This window comes from Platalea leucorodia (assembly GCF_965183815.1).
Source record: "Platalea leucorodia genome assembly, chromosome: 5".
In the NCBI taxonomy this organism is placed as follows: domain Eukaryota; kingdom Metazoa; phylum Chordata; class Aves; order Pelecaniformes; family Threskiornithidae; genus Platalea; species Platalea leucorodia.
Window position 1 is genome coordinate 72,507,151 of NC_138827.1, and position 18,101 is coordinate 72,525,251.

At 47.1% G+C, this 18,101-nt stretch overlaps 1 protein-coding gene across 7 annotated transcripts in view; it reads left to right on the plus strand.

The window, feature by feature from the left end:
* Positions 1-6,749: 6,749 nt before the first annotated feature.
* The window catches only part of PLEKHM3 (pleckstrin homology domain containing M3), an 88,661-nt gene continuing 77,309 nt past the window's right edge, over positions 6,750-18,101 (plus strand). For 2 of the 7 annotated variants that reach the window (XM_082312321.1, XM_082312327.1), the window contains exons 1-4: positions 6,750-6,845; positions 14,381-14,614; positions 15,975-16,246; positions 17,030-17,892. In XM_082312321.1, coding sequence (XP_082168447.1) covers positions 17,289-17,892 — 604 coding nt within the window. In that variant the 5' untranslated portion in view covers positions 6,750-6,845; positions 14,381-14,614; positions 15,975-16,246; positions 17,030-17,288. Of the gene's footprint in view, positions 6,846-7,349; positions 7,415-14,380; positions 14,615-15,974; positions 16,247-17,029; positions 17,893-18,101 lie in introns of those variants that run through there. The other 5 variants (XM_082312322.1, XM_082312326.1, XM_082312323.1 and 2 more) reach the window with 5 other exon arrangements.

Sequence of the window (18,101 nt, forward strand, 5' to 3'; positions counted from 1 at the left end):
TCTCTTAACTCCCCTTTCTCATGACAAATCTCTTTGTCTGCCTTGGCCATTCCTCTTCCATGCTGAAGTTGCTTTTTCTGTGGTATACATATCTTCTAAGCCATAAACCAACTTCTTTTTTTCTTTTTTTTTTTTTTTTAACCTCTCCATTAATTTCCCCTTGCTTTGGATATCAATGAGATCTCAATTCTCCCTTCTGAGTTGCTATTTTGTTTTTGTTCAAATATCAACTTCGTTTGCAACACAGCTGACTGTATTACCTGCTAGTGCCAAAGAAGGATGACATTTAAAGAAACTTAGAAAGCAAAACCTGCAGCAGAGGCCAGGTCGTGTGCTCCTACTAACCCATTGCTTTATATATCAGTGTATTAACTCCCTCATTTAGATTGCAAGATCCATAGGCAAAGGCAGTTGTTCGTATATGTTTAATGATTATTCTTCTAAAAAGAAGAAGAGAATATGAACAGAAACTGTGATTAACGTGAAGAATGAAATGCTGAAAATAGGACTGATTTTCTGTTTCAGGACTGTGATCCTCCAAACATTTCAAAAGAGGGACAAGGAATACCACTGATCTCAGAACACTGCAGTAAGACTCTGCAGAAAGAACTGTATCTACTTCTTAGCTCTGCCACAGCAAGAATGACCTTAGGTATTGTTATTTAATTTCCCTGTGACTTAGCTCTCTATGTGTAAAGGGTGATTGCTCTCTCTTTGACTTGCAAGGTTGTTCTGAGATGTTTTGATCCTATAGAGATGAGTCAGAGGAGCACCTATGAAAAGTTCCTTTTGTTACAAGAGATGCAGTTACTGGTGAAATGTTAAAAGGAAAAGGCCAAAATCATGAAAATTTCAAACCTACCAAGCCCTCAGGAAACAAGGGTGAAATGCTGTGTGGAGTCTATTTCTTCAAACCAGAGTTTTGTGGCTTAAGCAGTGAGGAGTTTCCACATCTCTTTCTTCTGCTTATGATAAACCTTTAGCACCAGGACATTTGCCTAAGTAGAGAGGGTTGGGTGGGTGCCTGTACAGAGAAGTTTGTCATTCTGTACCTCAGCTGAATAAAACCATTTCTCATAACAACAGAGGCAGCACTGACATTGGGTGGCTCACCAGCGCAGTTCCTGAGACTGCTGATGTGCACACGTACAGGTACACAGCCACACAGGCACTGCTTTGTCTCTGCAGTCCATGGGCCGGTTGTACGGTACAACCGTCCATTAGGGGTGCATCATTTGAAGGTGGGGTAGAACACCACAATGTCCAGGGCTTGGCTTCAGTAAAAGACCTGCACAAACTTGGGGCAATAATTTCCTTTTATTGTTCTTTAGTTTCCTCGTTGGCTAAAAATGAGTCTAGCAGTTCTCAACCTTGTATCCACACCACCTTGCACGCTGTAGTTGGAAAAGGCTACATCGTTCATTATTCATGTATGTGTATATCATTACAGTTCACTGTTTGAACGCTGTCTTTTGCAGAGATCTCCTGAGACCTCTCGTCTACATTTCATCATTTAAGTGACCAGCGTGCCTCTGACCCTGTAATATTGCAAACCGCCTCAGAAGTTGGTCCCTTACAACTGGTGTTTGAAGATGGGAACAGTCTAGGAGCTCTCAGAAGAATTTTAGCTGCGTGCTCCTGAAAGTGGCTCTGAGGGATCCCGGGATGGAGGTTCGTGCTGGCTTTTGCCTCAGTCCATCTCTCCGTCACCAGAAAAGCGCCCACAGCCAGAAGGTAGGAGACACTGGCCCATGCTAGCTCCCAGCCTGCCTCCTCCAGTGCTGTGGGGAGGGGAGGCGGCTCCAGTCCTGCCTCCCCAGCAGCATCTCCCAGTCACAGCTGCTGGATAATGGACAGCAGCCCGAGGTTTTGCTGCGAGAACTTAATCTGCACTGTCGTCCCTCATTACTGCCACTCAGTGCCGTCGTGTCCAGCCATGAAGGGTCACAAGATGACATGAGAGAGGTCGGGCGGGGGGTGTATAAAAGGGCCTGGCAAGCACTGGGAAATATGGAAAGGCTAAAAAGAGAACAGCTACCCAAACGGTGCTCCCAGCGGCTCGGTGGGGATGGGGCTGAAAGCGGCTGGGTTCACACTAAGTTTTCCCGAAGGTCACTCTGCAATATGGTAACTCCCAGCTCGGCTGTCAGTGCCCATAAAGGCAGCTCTCCTCACGGGGCGGGGGCGGGGAAGGGAAGGAGGTTTGTTTAGAAGCATTAGCGTGCCCCTCCCCCGGCCCCATTAGTGGCCCTTATTAAACCAACACAGACAAAGAGCAAAGATGCCCTCGTTAATGGAGAGTCTCCGATAATTACTCTGCTCTGCCGCTTCTTTTGGGGCCTGAATGGCCTTTGAATAATGTTTCTCTTGCTGTGGTTGCAGACAATACCCTCGCAGACTGCTTTAAGCGGTGCCAATCCCATTAGCAGAAGAATAGCAGAGCTTTCTGGCTGTGTGGGTGTGTGTGCTCCCGGGGAGGACAGCGGGCTCGCAGCGGGAACGGGGCTACGCTGCCCACTGCGCCGCTCGCCCCTCTTGCCCTCCGCGGCCCAAGAAAGCAAAGCGGGGAAGCGCTGGGCCACACTCCATCTCGGAAACAACCTCCCCATTTAAGCAGCGCCCGAAGCCAGGGGGCTTGTGAGGGCCGGGTTGCCCCTCGCTGCGAGAGCGCAGGGACGGGCACGTCTGCTCACCGAAAGGGACGGGGAGAGCTGGGAGGCAGAAGCCCCGCAGGACTGGAGAAGAGGAGTGCTTCTCACCTTTCCTCATGTTCCCCAGGCACAGCTCTCCTCTCACACCCACACGAGACACCAAAGGCGACGGAGGCCCAAGAGTCTCCGAAATCAGAATCGGGCGGTGATGCTGCTTTACCGTACAGAGGAGATGAGGTGACAGTAATTCCTCTGCATCCAGTTGATTACAGAGCATGAAAATGGCTATACCACCCAATTTTGGGAGGGTTAATTTTGTGCTGCACACCCCAAGCAGGAAGCTAATTAGCGTGTTCAATAGGTAGCTATCAGCCAAACTTGGAGGAGTTGGAATAACTCTACCTGAGCCTTTCTCTTTGATCTCCCCTTCTGCATGATAAGTGAAAAGAGTGTATGGCTGGGCTGGCTGCGGTGTTTAATTTAATCATCTGATGATATTTATTTTCACAACCATGAACTCAAGGAACAATTATCGGAAAGGCTTCATCTTGTGCTGAACGTGCCAGTTAATGGCCTTTCTGTGAGGTAATAGCTTCTATGTAGGGAGTCAGTAATTAAAATGTGTGAAAAAAGGCCCCTTCTTCAGAGGCAGCGGGGAAAGACAGTGGGTCTAATGCTCAGCCGGTGTGAACTGGCAAGTCTGTCAACGGCCACGACAAATGGGCATTGCTCCTTCCACATCATTATGCCAGCAAAGGATGTGCCCAAAGGGTTCTTGAGAGTTTCCCAGTTTGAGAAAGATGGTTGGATTCTTATCAACAGGAGTCAAACTCAGGAATACATGGTACAATGATCTGGTCTTTGGAAGATGATTCTACAATACTCGTTGGAGATGTCCAGATCTAAAGAAGACCACTCGGTCCTGCAAACTCTCCCACAAGGAAAGCAGCTAAGTTAAGTTTCTAGTATTAACAGATAGAGCCGTTTTCTCCCTCTTTCGGTGTTAACTCTCTAGACTTCCAGAACCATAATCTGAAAGCTAAGAAAAAGCTGACATTTGAGACGTTCCAACTAGAAGGAAGATGTCTTCATCGCGTGGACATATAGGGCACAATTTGTTTACTGGTACAGTTCACCACCAGATGGCTCTACGCACTCTGCTCCATTTTGGGCCGTATGTTGATGGTTGACGGGGAAGGGGGACGAAGCTGGAAGTCAAGCTGCGTGGAAGGTTCTGTTCTAGCCACCACCATGTCTTTAACCAGTATATCCTGCTTGAGACAGCTCGTGATTTCATGTTGGAGGACGGTGATAGGCTTAAACAATGAAAATTGCAAAATCTAGAACTTGCATTCTTAAATATATATATATTAACAACAACAACAAAAACTTTTCCAAGGTTCATATTTCTTCAGAATTAGAGTGTGTTATCCTGCAGCTTTGACGGATAGCATTGGTCATTTATTCTTTTCCACTGGTACACAGACTGCAGGAAGAGAAATCTCTACCAGACTAGAGGAAGAAAATGTAGAGTCACCTGTTCTCAGATTCAGTTGTTTGAAGCTGTGGTAGAGGGATATGTGATGGATCACAGATATAAAAATGTGATTTAGAAAGGGGATGGAATCTCTTCCTCCTGACAATAAAATGGTGACAATTGCTTATAAAGTGCTTCTCAGACAGAATGGAAAATTAAAAACTTGAACCCAAACTGCTCCCTACCAGCCAGTGTAAGGAAGGTGCATGTTAATTGCATTTTGCCTAGGAAATGGAGAGTGTTACCCATCCCAGTGCCTTTGCAAAGGGTTTCCAGCAGATAAGAACAGTTAGGAATATCTAGAGCTGGGAAAAGCGCTCTTTAGGGGGCTGAGAAGGACAAAATTAAGAGACCAGTGTCAGCCTCTTTCACTGTGTGTTCCCCCTCTTTCTTGGGGGAACACAGTGTTTCCTACAGACCCCCCACAGTGCACAAGGCAGTGCTGAGGGGATGCGGGGGGGGGGGCCTTGGTGCTGCCTGGCCCCAGGGAAGCATCTGGCAGGGCACGGAGCCCCGGCAGGAGGTGCCTTTCCCATCTCCCGCACAGCAAAGTGCCGGCAATTGCACAACGCGAGCCATTGCGGTGCCTGGATGTTTGGCAAATGGGATCCCAAGGAGCCCCGTGGGACATGCTTGGGCTGTAGGAAAGAGGGGAGGGCAGGAATAGTGCCTGACTGCACTGAATGCCTGGGACTTGCCTGCTAAGACAACTGGGATTGTTTTGGGTTCGTGGCACATGGTTACTGTCCTTCCAGATTTATGACTGCCAAGTGTCTCTGGGAGTCTAGTTTTGAGCAGAAGGTTGATTGTTCTTGAACAAGGCCTCTCTGCTGTCCTCCCCTAAAAAGAAACGACATCTATGCCCTTCTGCAGCCTGAAGTCACTTTTTCACTACAGATGGAAAATGATATATGGGCCACTTCTCAGAAAACTATCTATGTATGAGTGTCATGTTAAACACAGGCAATTTCTCTTCAGCACAGCAGTGAAATCAGAACCAGGGGAGGGATGGATTTTTACACTTCTCCGAGCGCCGCGCACGCTGCCTACCTGCTCTCCTCCCCTGACGTTCGTGTCCCCACAGGTGATGGAGCAGCGTGCCCTGTGCCTCCCGCACGAGTGTGCTGGGCCTGGAGGGGGAACTCGTAGTTCGTAGTTGGCAGAGGGGCAACGTTCTGAGGCATCGTCAAACCCAGGAGCCCTAGAGAGCCTCTTTCCTTCTGAGGAGCCCAAGAGATAAATGTCTCAGTACCACTTGAGAAAAGGCTGGACGGCAATAAATAACACGGCAAGTGATGATACTGCCTCGTCCTTTGAGGAATCGTGGTGCATACAGTTGATTTAGAATAAAAAGATCAATCTTCGGCTGTTACCCAGTGAAGAAGCCATTCATCTTTAGGAGCAGGACTTGAAATGTGTGGTGCTCTAGTAATATATTATTTGTAAAGGCCAAGATTAATTAATTTTCAGTCAGATAAACTGGTATTTTTTTGTGCCAAAGGCTTTCATTCGTCCTTGCTGTCACTGAAACAAGATAACCCATACGAACACAACTTTGTTAATTGTGCCAGCCACATTTTGCAGTATACACTAAATGGTTGGTGTGTGAGGATGAGGAGAAAAACTGCCGATGGAAGCTAACCTAACACCTGCCTTGTTGTGGACTGTGAATCCTCTTCACGGACTCAGTTCAGCACCACATTTTCGCGCGGTTGCATGTCAGCACCAACCCTGTCTCTGCTGCTCAGCGCAGCGCCGCTGGCTCCCCTGGGACGCAGTCAGTGAAACAGCACAGCACCCGTGATTTTAAACGTGACCGCGGTGCTACTCAGAACCGGTCTGCATACACTGGCCATCAAAATTCAGGTACATCCCTAATCCGCGCATGGGTATTTTTCGCCATGAGGTTATTTTTACAGGACATGTGTTGTCGGGTGGGGTGCCATGCTACATACCAATGAAATAAGCAATTTGCAATTGTCTTGTAACTTTCTGTTTTCTTCGGGTAACAGGTTGTGCCAGAGATCTTTTTGCTGCCCTGTGGCGATACGCGTTCACATGCCGCGCTGCTCCCTGCAGCCTTTGCGCCTCGGTAAGTGTGGAGCGCTTGGGATTGTTAAAAATCCGTTTAGGATTTTGTGTTTTCCATTTCTCCTGAAGTCAAGCATCATCTCCCTGACAATCTTAGCTGCTTTAAACACGGAAAGGTGCAGTTTTACCCCTTATGCTTATATAGGAAGACCTTAAGGTTTTTTTATTATTATTTTTAGGGGGAAACAAGAAGCTGGCGGGTTGCTGGGACACGCGGTGACCGCCGAGCCGCTCTCCCGCCGTTACTGGCGCAAGGCCGGAGGGGTACCCGTGGCTGCCGGCGCCGCCCGGGCGCCTCTGCCCGGGCCTCCCCGGGGCTCCCGGCCGGGCGGGCGGCGGCGGCGGCAGGAACCTTGGTGCCGCGGAGCCGTTTCCCGCGGCGGCCGGGACGGCTTTGCGGCAGGACGCGGCCCCGCCGCCCGGCAGCAGCGCGGCGGCGAGGAGGGGCCGGGCCGGGCCGTGCCTGCGCGCCGGCGGCTCCGCTCCGCGCCGCTCCGCGCCGGGCCGGGGCGAGGGCGGGGAGCCCCTCCTCGGAGCACAGGCAGAGCGCGGCCCCCGGGCGGCAGGTAAATACTCCCTTTGGTCTGTGGTCGGTGCGGGGCTCGAAGGGTCTGCGAGGTGTCCCGGCCCCTCCGGGGCGGGCAGCCGGGCCGGGCTCCCCGCAGCCTCGGCCGTGCTGCCGGCCCGCCGAGCGCCTATGCGGGCTGCGTGCGAGGGCCCGGGCGCGGCTGTGTTTGCGTTTATCGCACAGACACGTCTGCGGTCATGTGCCCATCTGGGAAGACACGTTCCCGTCTGCATGGAAAGGCCCTCTGCTTCAGGCGTCCCCCACCCATAGCCGCTCACGATCGCAGCAGGAATTTGGGCTGCTCCCCGTCGGGAGAACCAGACTCCAGTGTGTGTAGGCACAGTGTGCAGGCAGTGCTCTCTATTTTAATAGCCCAGAGTATGACATAATGCCGTGGTCTTCTTACATTGCAGTAAAATTGCTTTTTTTATGGAGCAAGAACCCAAACACAGCCAGTGGAATTATACCTTCTGGAATCAAATAGGCCTGACAGGAGAGTATCTGTTATGTGGGAATGTGTGCTAGCTGGAGTATCAGCAGAAATGCTAGGATTACTGGCATTGCAAGGTAAGATAAGGGGAGAAACTGGAGATCAGGTTTGTGTAAGGAATCATGACTTGCTCCTGATCTGTTTTCTGTTCTACAAATATGCACTTATGGCCCTGATCCTGAAAAGATTTACAGACAAATCTGATTTTAGGCACTGCATAATCCCATTAAGTGACTACAAAAAGTTACGGTATGTAAAAATAAGAAAGCATCTGAATCTTAGTAGGACCAGTGCCCATACACTTTAAGCAACAGTAGTTTTCATCTTGCCACTTTCAAGCCTTATTTATCCAAAATTAGTGAATTAAACTTGAGATTAAAAAAGAATCAGAAATCTAAAATGTGAAACAGGGCACTATATAGTGGAATGAAGCATCTTATCAGTCTACAGTAGCCAGATACATCATTGCTGTAGAACTTCATCAGACTGAAGTCACGTTATGTGTTAACATTCCAATTTCATCAGATGTTTTGAGGTTTCTACTGGGCTTCTGCTAAGATCTTCTGTAATAAAGTTACAGTTCAGTTTAGAAAAACAGCCAGCGTTTGTGCTGAGTAGTCGCACAACTCTGTAGCGGTACGTGTGGTTACAACCAGCCTGCGGGGTTAGCTGTTGTGGCAGGGCTGCCAGGACCTGAGGGTTTGGGTTGCTGTGGTAGTTTGCTGAACTTCAGCATTATTTGGATCGTTGCTTCCTTTCCTTCCCCTGCTCCTCTTTCCCTGATAATTAATGTGCCAAACCACTGTGGTCCTGGCTGTTTGAAAGACAAGAGGAGGGCTTAGTTTGAGGTTTGAAATGAGTTTGTTATTAAACACTGTATTTCCATCAATGTCAGCATTCAACCTCTAATAGATATGGTAAATCCAGGTCTCACTGTGGAAAGGCTTGTACTGTCCCAGCTGAGCTCTTTGGGTACCACGGTTAGAGAGAGGAGTTGGCCACAGTCGCACGTCAGGGCTACTCAGAAAGCTGTGCACTGGACAGATTTGGATGTCAAGTACAATTTCTTACGGCCGTGCCATGATCTCATGGAAAAAATGTCTCCCATGTTCTTGTGGGAGATGCTGTGTTTCTTACCCTCCTTCTGGCCTCTGGGGCAATGCAGCTGTTATTCCCAGCTGTGGGGTTATACTGGGCTGTGCTGGAGCTTGATCATTGCTTCCTGCTTGGTGTGCCCCAAATATACTACCCTGCAGAGCTAAGTAAAAATTAACTATGTAGTCTGGCATAGATGGTAAAGGATTCAGTTATTATATTGCTATTTATACCAGCTTGTGCTTCATCTAGAAAGGTCCCAAAGTATCTTCTGAGTCCTGAGTCCTAGTTAAAGGAGATAAATCTCTTCATCTAGCAGCTCCCCTCCTGTATGTCCTTCATTGCTTAAATGCAGCCACCTTGTTCAGAACTCACAGGGACAAATTGAAAATTTCTGATTTCTTAAAGAAAAAAAAAAAAAGAGTCAAGCTTTTAAGGGCTGTCTGTCTTTTCAGCATAGTTCTAGAAAGTATGGAGTGGGGAGATACTTGCAAAATTTCAGTTTGTGTTAATCAGAAATATTTATATTTTTTAAAAAAAGGTTTTATCTCACCTGGCATACACAAAGTTCTCCCACATCCTAACAGGAGACAAGCTGGTACATCATGGCAGATACAATTAGAAATATTAGACTGAGTCATGTTGTTTGTCATTCCTTGAATGTCCAGTTCAATCATGTTTCCTCTTGTATTGGAGGAGGTTTGTATCGCGCCTCTTGGGTACCCTGTTCCCTGACAGTCTCTGTACTCTTTGTGCTGAACTCGGGAGGTATCAGGCTGTTTTGTGGTGTCTGTCTGCCTGGCAGAACAGCCAGGAGTTCTTGTAGTCAATGGCAGCATGTAAAATGCAAGTTATACAACTTTAGACAAACGTGTAAACACAAAGCAGATGAATCCAAGCATAGAAATCATTCACCCTCCTTTGGGTTGTTGTTTGAGACTACAGGTATGTTTAGGACTACACTTCCATGCCTCAGGCCAAATCACTGCTCTGCTTCATTCCGTTTGTCCATGTGGATTTTGTGCCTGAAGTGTGCGTTTGAGGTGTTTGCATCCAGACGATCTACAGGGGTGGTGGTAGGACTCAGGAGAGCCTCTGTTCCCCTATGCCTGACATCCATCCCTGTGAGGTCAGCCAGCCAACAGGCAGCATGCACAAGGGGGTAGCCTGGATTGTAGTCTGATGTAATCTAGGAAGGTGCCCACATGCTGATGGGTTTGGCTGGCCTGCAGCCTGGGCTGTGTGTCACCATCAGCTAACTCCCCTCCGGTCAGTCTGCTTTGCTTTCTGTTCCTCTCCTTGCCAAGGGTCCTTCATCCTTTCTGGAGTTCCAGTCCAGCTACTGAGATTTCAAATGGTTACTCATCCACGGGAAGTGATACAGCCCCTCATTACTCAGTGGTGCTCCCCAGCCAGGAGGGATGTGTGTCAGATGGCTGCAAGGCAAGGGAGTCAGTGATAAAGATCTCATGAGACCTGTACAGCAGTCAGTCTCTGGAAAAAAAAAAGCTTTCTGTGGTCCCTCTTCCTCCACTGCTGGGTCCTTCTCACCCTCTGGACCCACTTTGTTCTGGTGCAGCAGGTTGTTGTGTGCTTTTCAGCTTAGAGTTTCTTGTGTTTTAATTACTGTTTCCGAAGTGCAGTTAAAATTAAAGATAATGTACACTATAAGCACTGTTTTATTATTCATTACTGTGTGCTCATCCCTGGATGAGCTGTTCCGTAGCTGTGATGTGTTAGTTCCCCACGCAGGGAGGATGCCTGGGGAGCTTCCTTGTTAAAGGCACTGGGTCAGATCGGCAGCTGGGGAAAATCTGTGCTTCACAGAGTGAGACTCATGTATTCTCGCTAAGGGTCTGCTTCCACTCACAGAATATGCCATTCTTCTTCTTCCCTGGTTTCACCTCTTCATTTCATCTTTCCTCAGGTGGATTTTGTGTTTTGTTTTCTGTAGTGTGGAAGAGATCACTGCTGTCTTTTAGCTTGACTGTGATTAGGCACCAAGTTAATTGCAGCTGTTCCTGCTCTTTGCCTCTCCCTGGGTCTAGCAGACAGGATGTGTGAGCTCTTCTTCACTGATAAATGTCAGCAGCTGATTTAGTCCTTAAGGGCAATGAGATTATAGCAAACAGGTGGGTTTGCAACATGGAAATAGTTATGCTTACATTCACAGTTATCCTCTGTAGCACCTGGCCTTATAGCCAAACTTGCCTTACTGGAAAGCCTCTTTCTCCAGTTTTCCTGAGCTTTTCCTGAATATTGTCAGTGGTTTTGTGCAGGACTGTCAGTCAGGAGGTGTTTATGTGAGACACTTTAAAATTGGGATTATCTAAAATTTTAAGCAATTAATTTCTCAGTTGTGTGTTGGGGAAAGAAGCTTTTGAAGAGAGGCTTTAAAAATGTGATCTAAAGACAGTTATCCTGGCCATGTTGAACCAACTATCATATGGCAAGCTCTGAAACTGTGATCTCCTGTTCTGTATGAAAAGTTTCTTGTAGTTTTATCTTCTTTGTGAGGCACTGTAAATTTCATCCAGACATTTAAATGATGACTCTAACAAGCTTGTGTGCTGTGTTGCTCACTCGGTGTACACAGCAGTAGGTCACCTGGGGTTTTGGAATCACTTGGGGAAGCGGCTTGCCTTGTGCCGGGGGAACAAAATACATCCAGGATACAAGAAAATGTGACGGTTTGCACAGGGACAGTGTCCCAGCTGACACTTGCTCCCTGCAATGTCCCTTATGAAATTCCTAGTTATCAGTTGCCTCTCCAAATCGAGAATAAGAGGCAAGCAGGAGTGTAGCTTTCAATCGCCGCTCAGAGAACTGGCCACTGTATGCATAGGATTCGTAACTGCTAGGAGTATAAGTGTTTTTAACCAGGACTGCCCTTTGGTTACATACGGATGGTGCATAGTACAGTGGATCTGACTGGGGACGTTGTATGCTGAGGCTTCAGCCGCAGCAGCTACGATACTGTGCTTCCCGTACAGCTAAGGGAGAGAGGGCTTCTGGCTGGAGAGGGACGTAGATGCCATCAGCTTTGAAAGAGCTTATGGTCAGAACAAGATGGAGAATGTTTGCTGAGTAGGCCTTGCTACACTGTAAATAAATAAAGCACCAGCTACTGTCTAGTTACAGCAGGGGGATGCTGGAAAGAGGGCACTCCGCAATACCTTACATTGTGCTGCCACTGTCAGTTCTTCAACGTTTTCTGCAAGCGTTCTGTGCCAGTGATGTATAGAAGGGCATAGGCGGTGGTAAAGACTTTGTGTGTGACATGCAGCCGTCTGTGCATCCTCATTCTCGCTTCTACCCGTTCAGATGTGCCCACCTGACAAATACAGCTCAACTTCATAACTAAGAGGTAGCACCTAAGTCTTCAGCTTCATAGCTTTTTTCAGGGATTCTGCACAGCAGAGCCTGGTTTTCAGGGACTGTCATTGACCGAAGTGCATCCCATTTAGATTCTGGGCAATACTTGGCTGATGTGAACCACAGAGCTAGTCAGAAATCCTTGTAGCAGCAAAAAATTAGGCTGTGATTGTTCAAGGTGCCACTGGAAGATATTCAGGTCGCAGGCTGAGATTGCTCAGACTGACAGGCAGGAAAGCTCATTAGGCACTAGCTGCTCCAGCCCCGGTGGATTGTATTCAAAGAGGCCGTACATCCATCTTTTCTTTAGATCATCTGTTGTTCAGAGCAGGCTTGTCACAGCCCATAAACTGGATTGTAGTGGTCCAGGCCTGCAACATAACAGAAATAAGGGTCCCTGAGGCTGCTTGAATTTGCCCTGCTACCAAATTGTTACCCAATTGAAAGAACATCCCTTTCTGTTTTTCTTGTTGGCATTGGAGTTTCAGCCCACAGTTGCAATGCAGCACGAGATAAGCAGAGCTGGTTCCCACAGCAGGTTCCAGGGTGCTGAGAAGGGGATAGGGCAAGCTCTCAGTGGCTGAGGCGCCCCTGCTCTCTATTTGCATACAGGTAACTTGTAAAACTCCTCTTGTGCTCTTGAGATAAAATTCTCAGAAACACCCAAATCTTTGCCAGGAATTTGAACCTAAGGGTCATTAGGAATCAATGAGACTTGGGGGACTTGTAACATTATTACCCGCCGTTTGCTATCTTTTGCTGGCTGAGAGGTCCTCTCATCTATGCATTTCGTCCTGAACACATTGCTTGTGAACATCATTGATTGTTCCTTTCTAATTCTCTCTCCAACTACAAGAGAAAAGGGGAAATCCCTATTTACCTGTTGTGTATCACTCATTGTTTTATACATCTCGATCACAAAGAAGAGGTCCTGTGAGCGCCAAAACCAACAAGACTGCTTATCAAGTTGTGGGATACCTTCTGTTCCTCCTTCCTGCTTTCCCCCTCTGCTTCCCAGTGTTTTCAGATCCATCTCGTGCTAACCATTTGTGCTGTGGCTAATTTGGAGACACCCATGTGTTGGCACTGGCCTCCTAGAACGGATAAGGGACCGAGTTTTGCCTGCTTCTCCTGTAGAGGGAGGGTGAGTTTGGGCCTGTTTCCTGTCCAGTGTTGAACAACAATTCAAGAACTGCATCTTTAAGGACACTACCGCTTTGTCACATCTAGTCGAAGTTACCTGTACAGTTCAAAAGAAAGAGAGAGAAGAATAACTGGCAGATAGGCAGGATGGTGGCATAAACCCTGTTTCCTTAGGAAACCAAACTGAAGGTGCTTCTTTTAGATATACTTTTTGTATAGATTTGCGACCTAAGAGGATCTCTTCAGTCACTGGTTCCTAAATACATGCTGGCTCTAGCTTTCTCTCCTGCCTCAGCTAGAATAACAGTCCTGAACATAATGTGTAAGCTGGGGATACACAGCGAGTGCCTGTTGTGGGGGTGTGTGTCACCTGCAAGATCGCTTTCTACCCTTGCTTTTTTGCCATGCAATGCTTAGGTATTTTCCCTGGCCTGTGGGGATCCAGAAAAGCACATCAAGAAGTTAAATGATCTCTTCTAGTGTATGTTCCTTGGCATTTGTCATCCATGATTTTTCTCTGCTGTCAGACTGTGCTGTCACCTAGGTTAAGTCCTTGTGGCTTCTCTAAGGGAAGTAATCGTGACTAAACTGAACTTCTGTGTCACATGGCAAGACCAGTAATCCTTGCTGTTTACCTCAGCCATATGAATAATGTGGCCGCTATCAACTCGTGATAGTAAAGACTTTACTCATGTTGTAAGTGCACATTAATTATCTGACGGCTGCACATTCATGGATGAAAGCTGTATCTGTGCTAGACAGACATACAGAACAGCATGTTTTTCAGCTGCTGCAATCTCTGGGTCCAGCAGTTTTTGCTAAGTACAGTTCACCATGTTCCTTCTACCTTTTTTTTCAGTAAGACCGGGGCCTGGATGAGCTGTTAGGTTTCTGCTTCCCGTAACAAATCCCTGCTTACAGTTGCCTATAGCTTTGGCAGTCTTTAATAGTTTGGGCTGATGCTTCTCTCTTCCTCTCCTATTCACTGCCTTAGGCTGAATGTCTTTGGAAAAATTCAGGTGTTTCCAAGAAACAATACATAAGGCAATACCTTTTATAGTAATTTAAAAGGCGTTCATATTATCCTTTTTTTTTTTTTTTTTTTTTGCCTTTTTTTCCCCTTCATGTGAAGGAAGTGATTTCCACTGCTTTCCCTCCTGGAGGAGATTCTGATGGAGCTATTTACTGCCATATGAAAGTTTTTATTTCATTTGGCACCAAATCTGTGCAGAAGTCTGAATTAAAATTTTGTTGAGTGTCACTGTCAGAAAATGCCAAATTATGTTTATGGAGAATATGTGATTGCAGAATCCCAGCGCTAGTGGGAATTACTGGCACAGCTCTTTCTTTGATCTAAGGAGGTTCTTGGTGGTGTAGGAGGGGATGAGCCTGCCACCACTGAGGTCACCTTTCACATCTTTATTGAGCAGGACAAACAGACTAGTTTGGAAGATATGAATGCTGCAATTTGTGAACCATGTGATGCAGGGGCCTGTCATCTTCTCATGATCTTGTGAATCAGCATCTTACTGGATATGAGGTCAGTTTGTAGTTCAGCATCAACACACTTGGCTGCATGACACTGGACAGCTCCAGTCTCACAGGATCCAGAGAAACGTGCAGCCACATGAGGCCTCCAGCATTTAAAAATGAACCTGTTAAATGTAAGTGTCAATTTTTTCCCCTTGCTTTCCACCTTTCCTAAAGATTTAAAATAAAGAACAGAGCAACATTGCATCTGCTACCACTGAAATGCTTCAGTGGCACGTCACAAGCCCTTCTGGAGTGATTGCTGCTCCAGTCCCTCGAGTGAGAGCAAGGCTATATTCTCTGGTGTATTCACCCCTATGAAACGGCATCTGTGTATGGGCCAGCCTGTAGCTTTCACTGTTGGCATATGGTTATGTTAGTGCTGGTTTTGCTCAAGTGAATGCCTGTTGCAGTTTTGCAACTTCAAAATATCATTCTTACTTTAGACATGCTGTAGGAGGATGTAGAATAACTGGACAGGTTGCACCTCATCATGTGCCTGAGCCTGTTCCTGGAGCTCCCAAGCTCTAAGGTACCACGGAGCAGAATGCTGTTCTGGGGCTGCTGGCAGGAATGAGCTTCAAGAGTGAACTTCGTGCTGCATTAAGCTGACAATGCCCAGGATGACTTTATTTCCCACTGCCGTTAACTGGCACAGTTGCACAGCTTTGCGAAGAGTCTGTTTCCATATTGTTCTGATTTGAAACCACTCCAGATCTGTTTTGCTCAGCCCTCTGGTTGTGGTTCTGGCTCTGCCTTCAGTGTCTTACTCTTCTTGTTGAAGCTGATCCTAGTCCTGGTTCATTATGAGGGTAGTGAAGTGAATCCTTGCCAAGAGATAATGGGAGAAAGATCCCAGTGTAAAGGCTTGAAGTTTCCAGAGTTACGTATGTGATTATTTATTGCTTTTGAAAATTATTTACTTGGAGCATGTGTGCAGAGACCATGGTCTGAACTGCTGATTTGTTAGGAGGGAGGGTGAGCTGCTGCTTTCAAACACAACTGTGTTATGGCTGGCCACAGCTGAAGCAGGGATGGGAGGAAGCCAGCAGGTAATTGCGGAGGGGGTTGGTTTGTGCTACAGGATTCTGTGCCCCCTTCTTCTGGGGCTGCTGGCCTCCTTCCTCCCTCTGGCTTGCTATAGGAAAGGGTGCCTATTTAAATGAATTTGCTAATAGAAGTTAGGCAAATAGACTGTTCTGAATTAAAAAAGGAACCTTAAATAGAAGTATTATCTGTGTTTGATGCTGTTTAATAGATGTTTTTTCCTGCTAAGTGTAAATCTTCATGGGTCCTGGTAGCACTTCAGCAGCATTCACAAGCTAATGAGCTGCTAATTATCAGCCCTGCTGGGCTAATTAGTTCTATTAAGAGTGTATTAATCTAGACAGAGCTCTGAGCTAATGCAGCTTTGCTAGTTCTAGGACTTGAGCTGATGTGGTCAAAACTGGGATTTAGATCTCTGACTTTGGGCTGTTCTGCATGTACACACAGGTATTGTGATTTCTCCTAGCAGCCATGAGAGCTGTTCTCCCGCTGGCACAAATGCCCCGTCTCCAGGTCCCAAGAACTTGCACACATTTGACTAATTTCCCCAGTTTAAACATACCTACCGTGCATTTCCCTTGAGCACGGCAGCACTGTGGATGGAGCTTCAAGAGGGACAGGTTAGAAGGCAGCAGGCTTGGTGCGACGGAAGTCAGCAATGAGACACCACCACAGGGAACAGAACCCCCCTTTCTTCCTCCTCACAGGCGTGAGCTCAGGTGGGTCGATACAGCTCTTCACTAGTTCTAGCCTTGAAGCCCTTCGCTCTTCTTACGTTTTGCCCAGTGAGTCAGCTGCTTGGAAATAAAGATCTGTGGATTTGTGACTGTGCAGGATATGGTATATTTTGTTTTGCTGGTAGGATGCTTTTCTGGGGCTTAGGTTGCCACATGGTTTCACTTAGGTTCCCAGTGATATTCTAGAGAGAAACTATGTGCAGCGCTCTGCAGCAGCCTAATAGCATTGATTTATTAGGCAAATATCACAGTTCTGTTTACACAAACAAGTAGGCAAAGTAGCTGCTGTAACCTCATGCTGGTCTCCTAAAATTGGGAGTGCAAGCAATCTGGGAGATAAAAGGCAAACTATTTGAGGCTGGTTGGCCTGTTTTACTAACCCGTGGTTTCTCAGCTTTTTCTTACAGTCCCATGGGAACCTGTACTAAGCATACCCTAGGTCGCTGCATTTGTGGTGTTAGTCAGTACTGCCTCTCAGTGCAGCTTTCTAAACCTTGGTTAATAAATGGCATCACTTTGGTTCCCCTTTATCTGTTGCCCCATCTTGCTCTCTGCAGGTTCCAGTTCAAGAAGTGATCGTACACAGAGTTCACACACAGTGAACAACAGAAACCCCAAAGGGGTTCTTCATACACAATAATGTTGGTGCCAAATGAAGGAGAAAGTAAAATCAAGGGGGCTGTGACTGTGAAAGGAGTGATGCGATTAAACATACTTATCTGGGAAAAGGCCCTTACTGACATGATGTTTTGCTTTGCTTTACAGGTACTCTCCATCACTATGAGCTCATTTCATAGAGGGCCTGTAGCCCGCTTGATCGGTGGTGGTTAAGTCTCCCATCTGAAGACAGGTCGATTTGGTTCCTTTCTATCACTAAGGATTGTGGTTGGTGAAATGTATTTGCCCCACCATCTCTAAGTGAATGGTGTGCCAAGGACAGATGTGAAGCAGCTCTTTCTCTGGATATTGATGTGGTATCTTCTTAACGCATCACGACGCCTCGTGCCCACCGGCAGCACAGGATATGGAGGCTCTTGAAGTTGATGACATTAGCCCTGCCTTGGAAGTGACTGAAGACTTTTTCAATAGTTTTGATACTAAGCTTGAAAAGATTGTGCAGCCCTCTGAGGTGTACGGTGTACAGGAGGTCCCCGAACTGGTTGGGCACGAGGTATTTGATCAGATAACAGAGAGCAGGAATCTGAGGAATGTCGCCTCCTTAGCCAAAAGTAGCCTCATCTGGGATCACTGCAAAAATGGCCTCTTGGAAACCAAAGCTCAGACAGCATTCCCTGCCAAAGACCAGCGTGTGGTGCAAAGGGGAACAGCTGCTGACAACCTTGCCTGGGCAGGGGAAGGGGAGACTGCAGCTTTTAACATCTTCAATATCTGCCAGCGGAGGAGAGACAGGCCTCGCTCGGTGAACGACATCCTGGTGCAGAATGAGGAAGCCTCCACATTCAAGCCAGGACACAACAGGTCACGCTCCGATATCAGCCATGTAAACTGGGGAGTAGTGTTCACGGGCACCTCCCTGCAACAGCCACCTGCGCCTGGTCAGGACAATAACTGCGCTCTGCTCTCTTACCTGGCGTTAACCAAGGGAGAGGACATCCAGGGAAACACAGGTTTGTGCTGATGCTTTATTGTTTCTGTTGATATGAAGACCTTCCTATTTATTTTTAGTATTTGTCTTGAAAGAGGAGCTGCATGTTTAAAAAAACCAAACCACGCCCCCCAAAAACAACAGTGAGGTAGCTCTTAGGATGATAGAAATCAGCATGGCTCTGTTGTCTTTGATATAGCTCTGTCTGTTTGCCTGCCTAAGTTTTTCAAC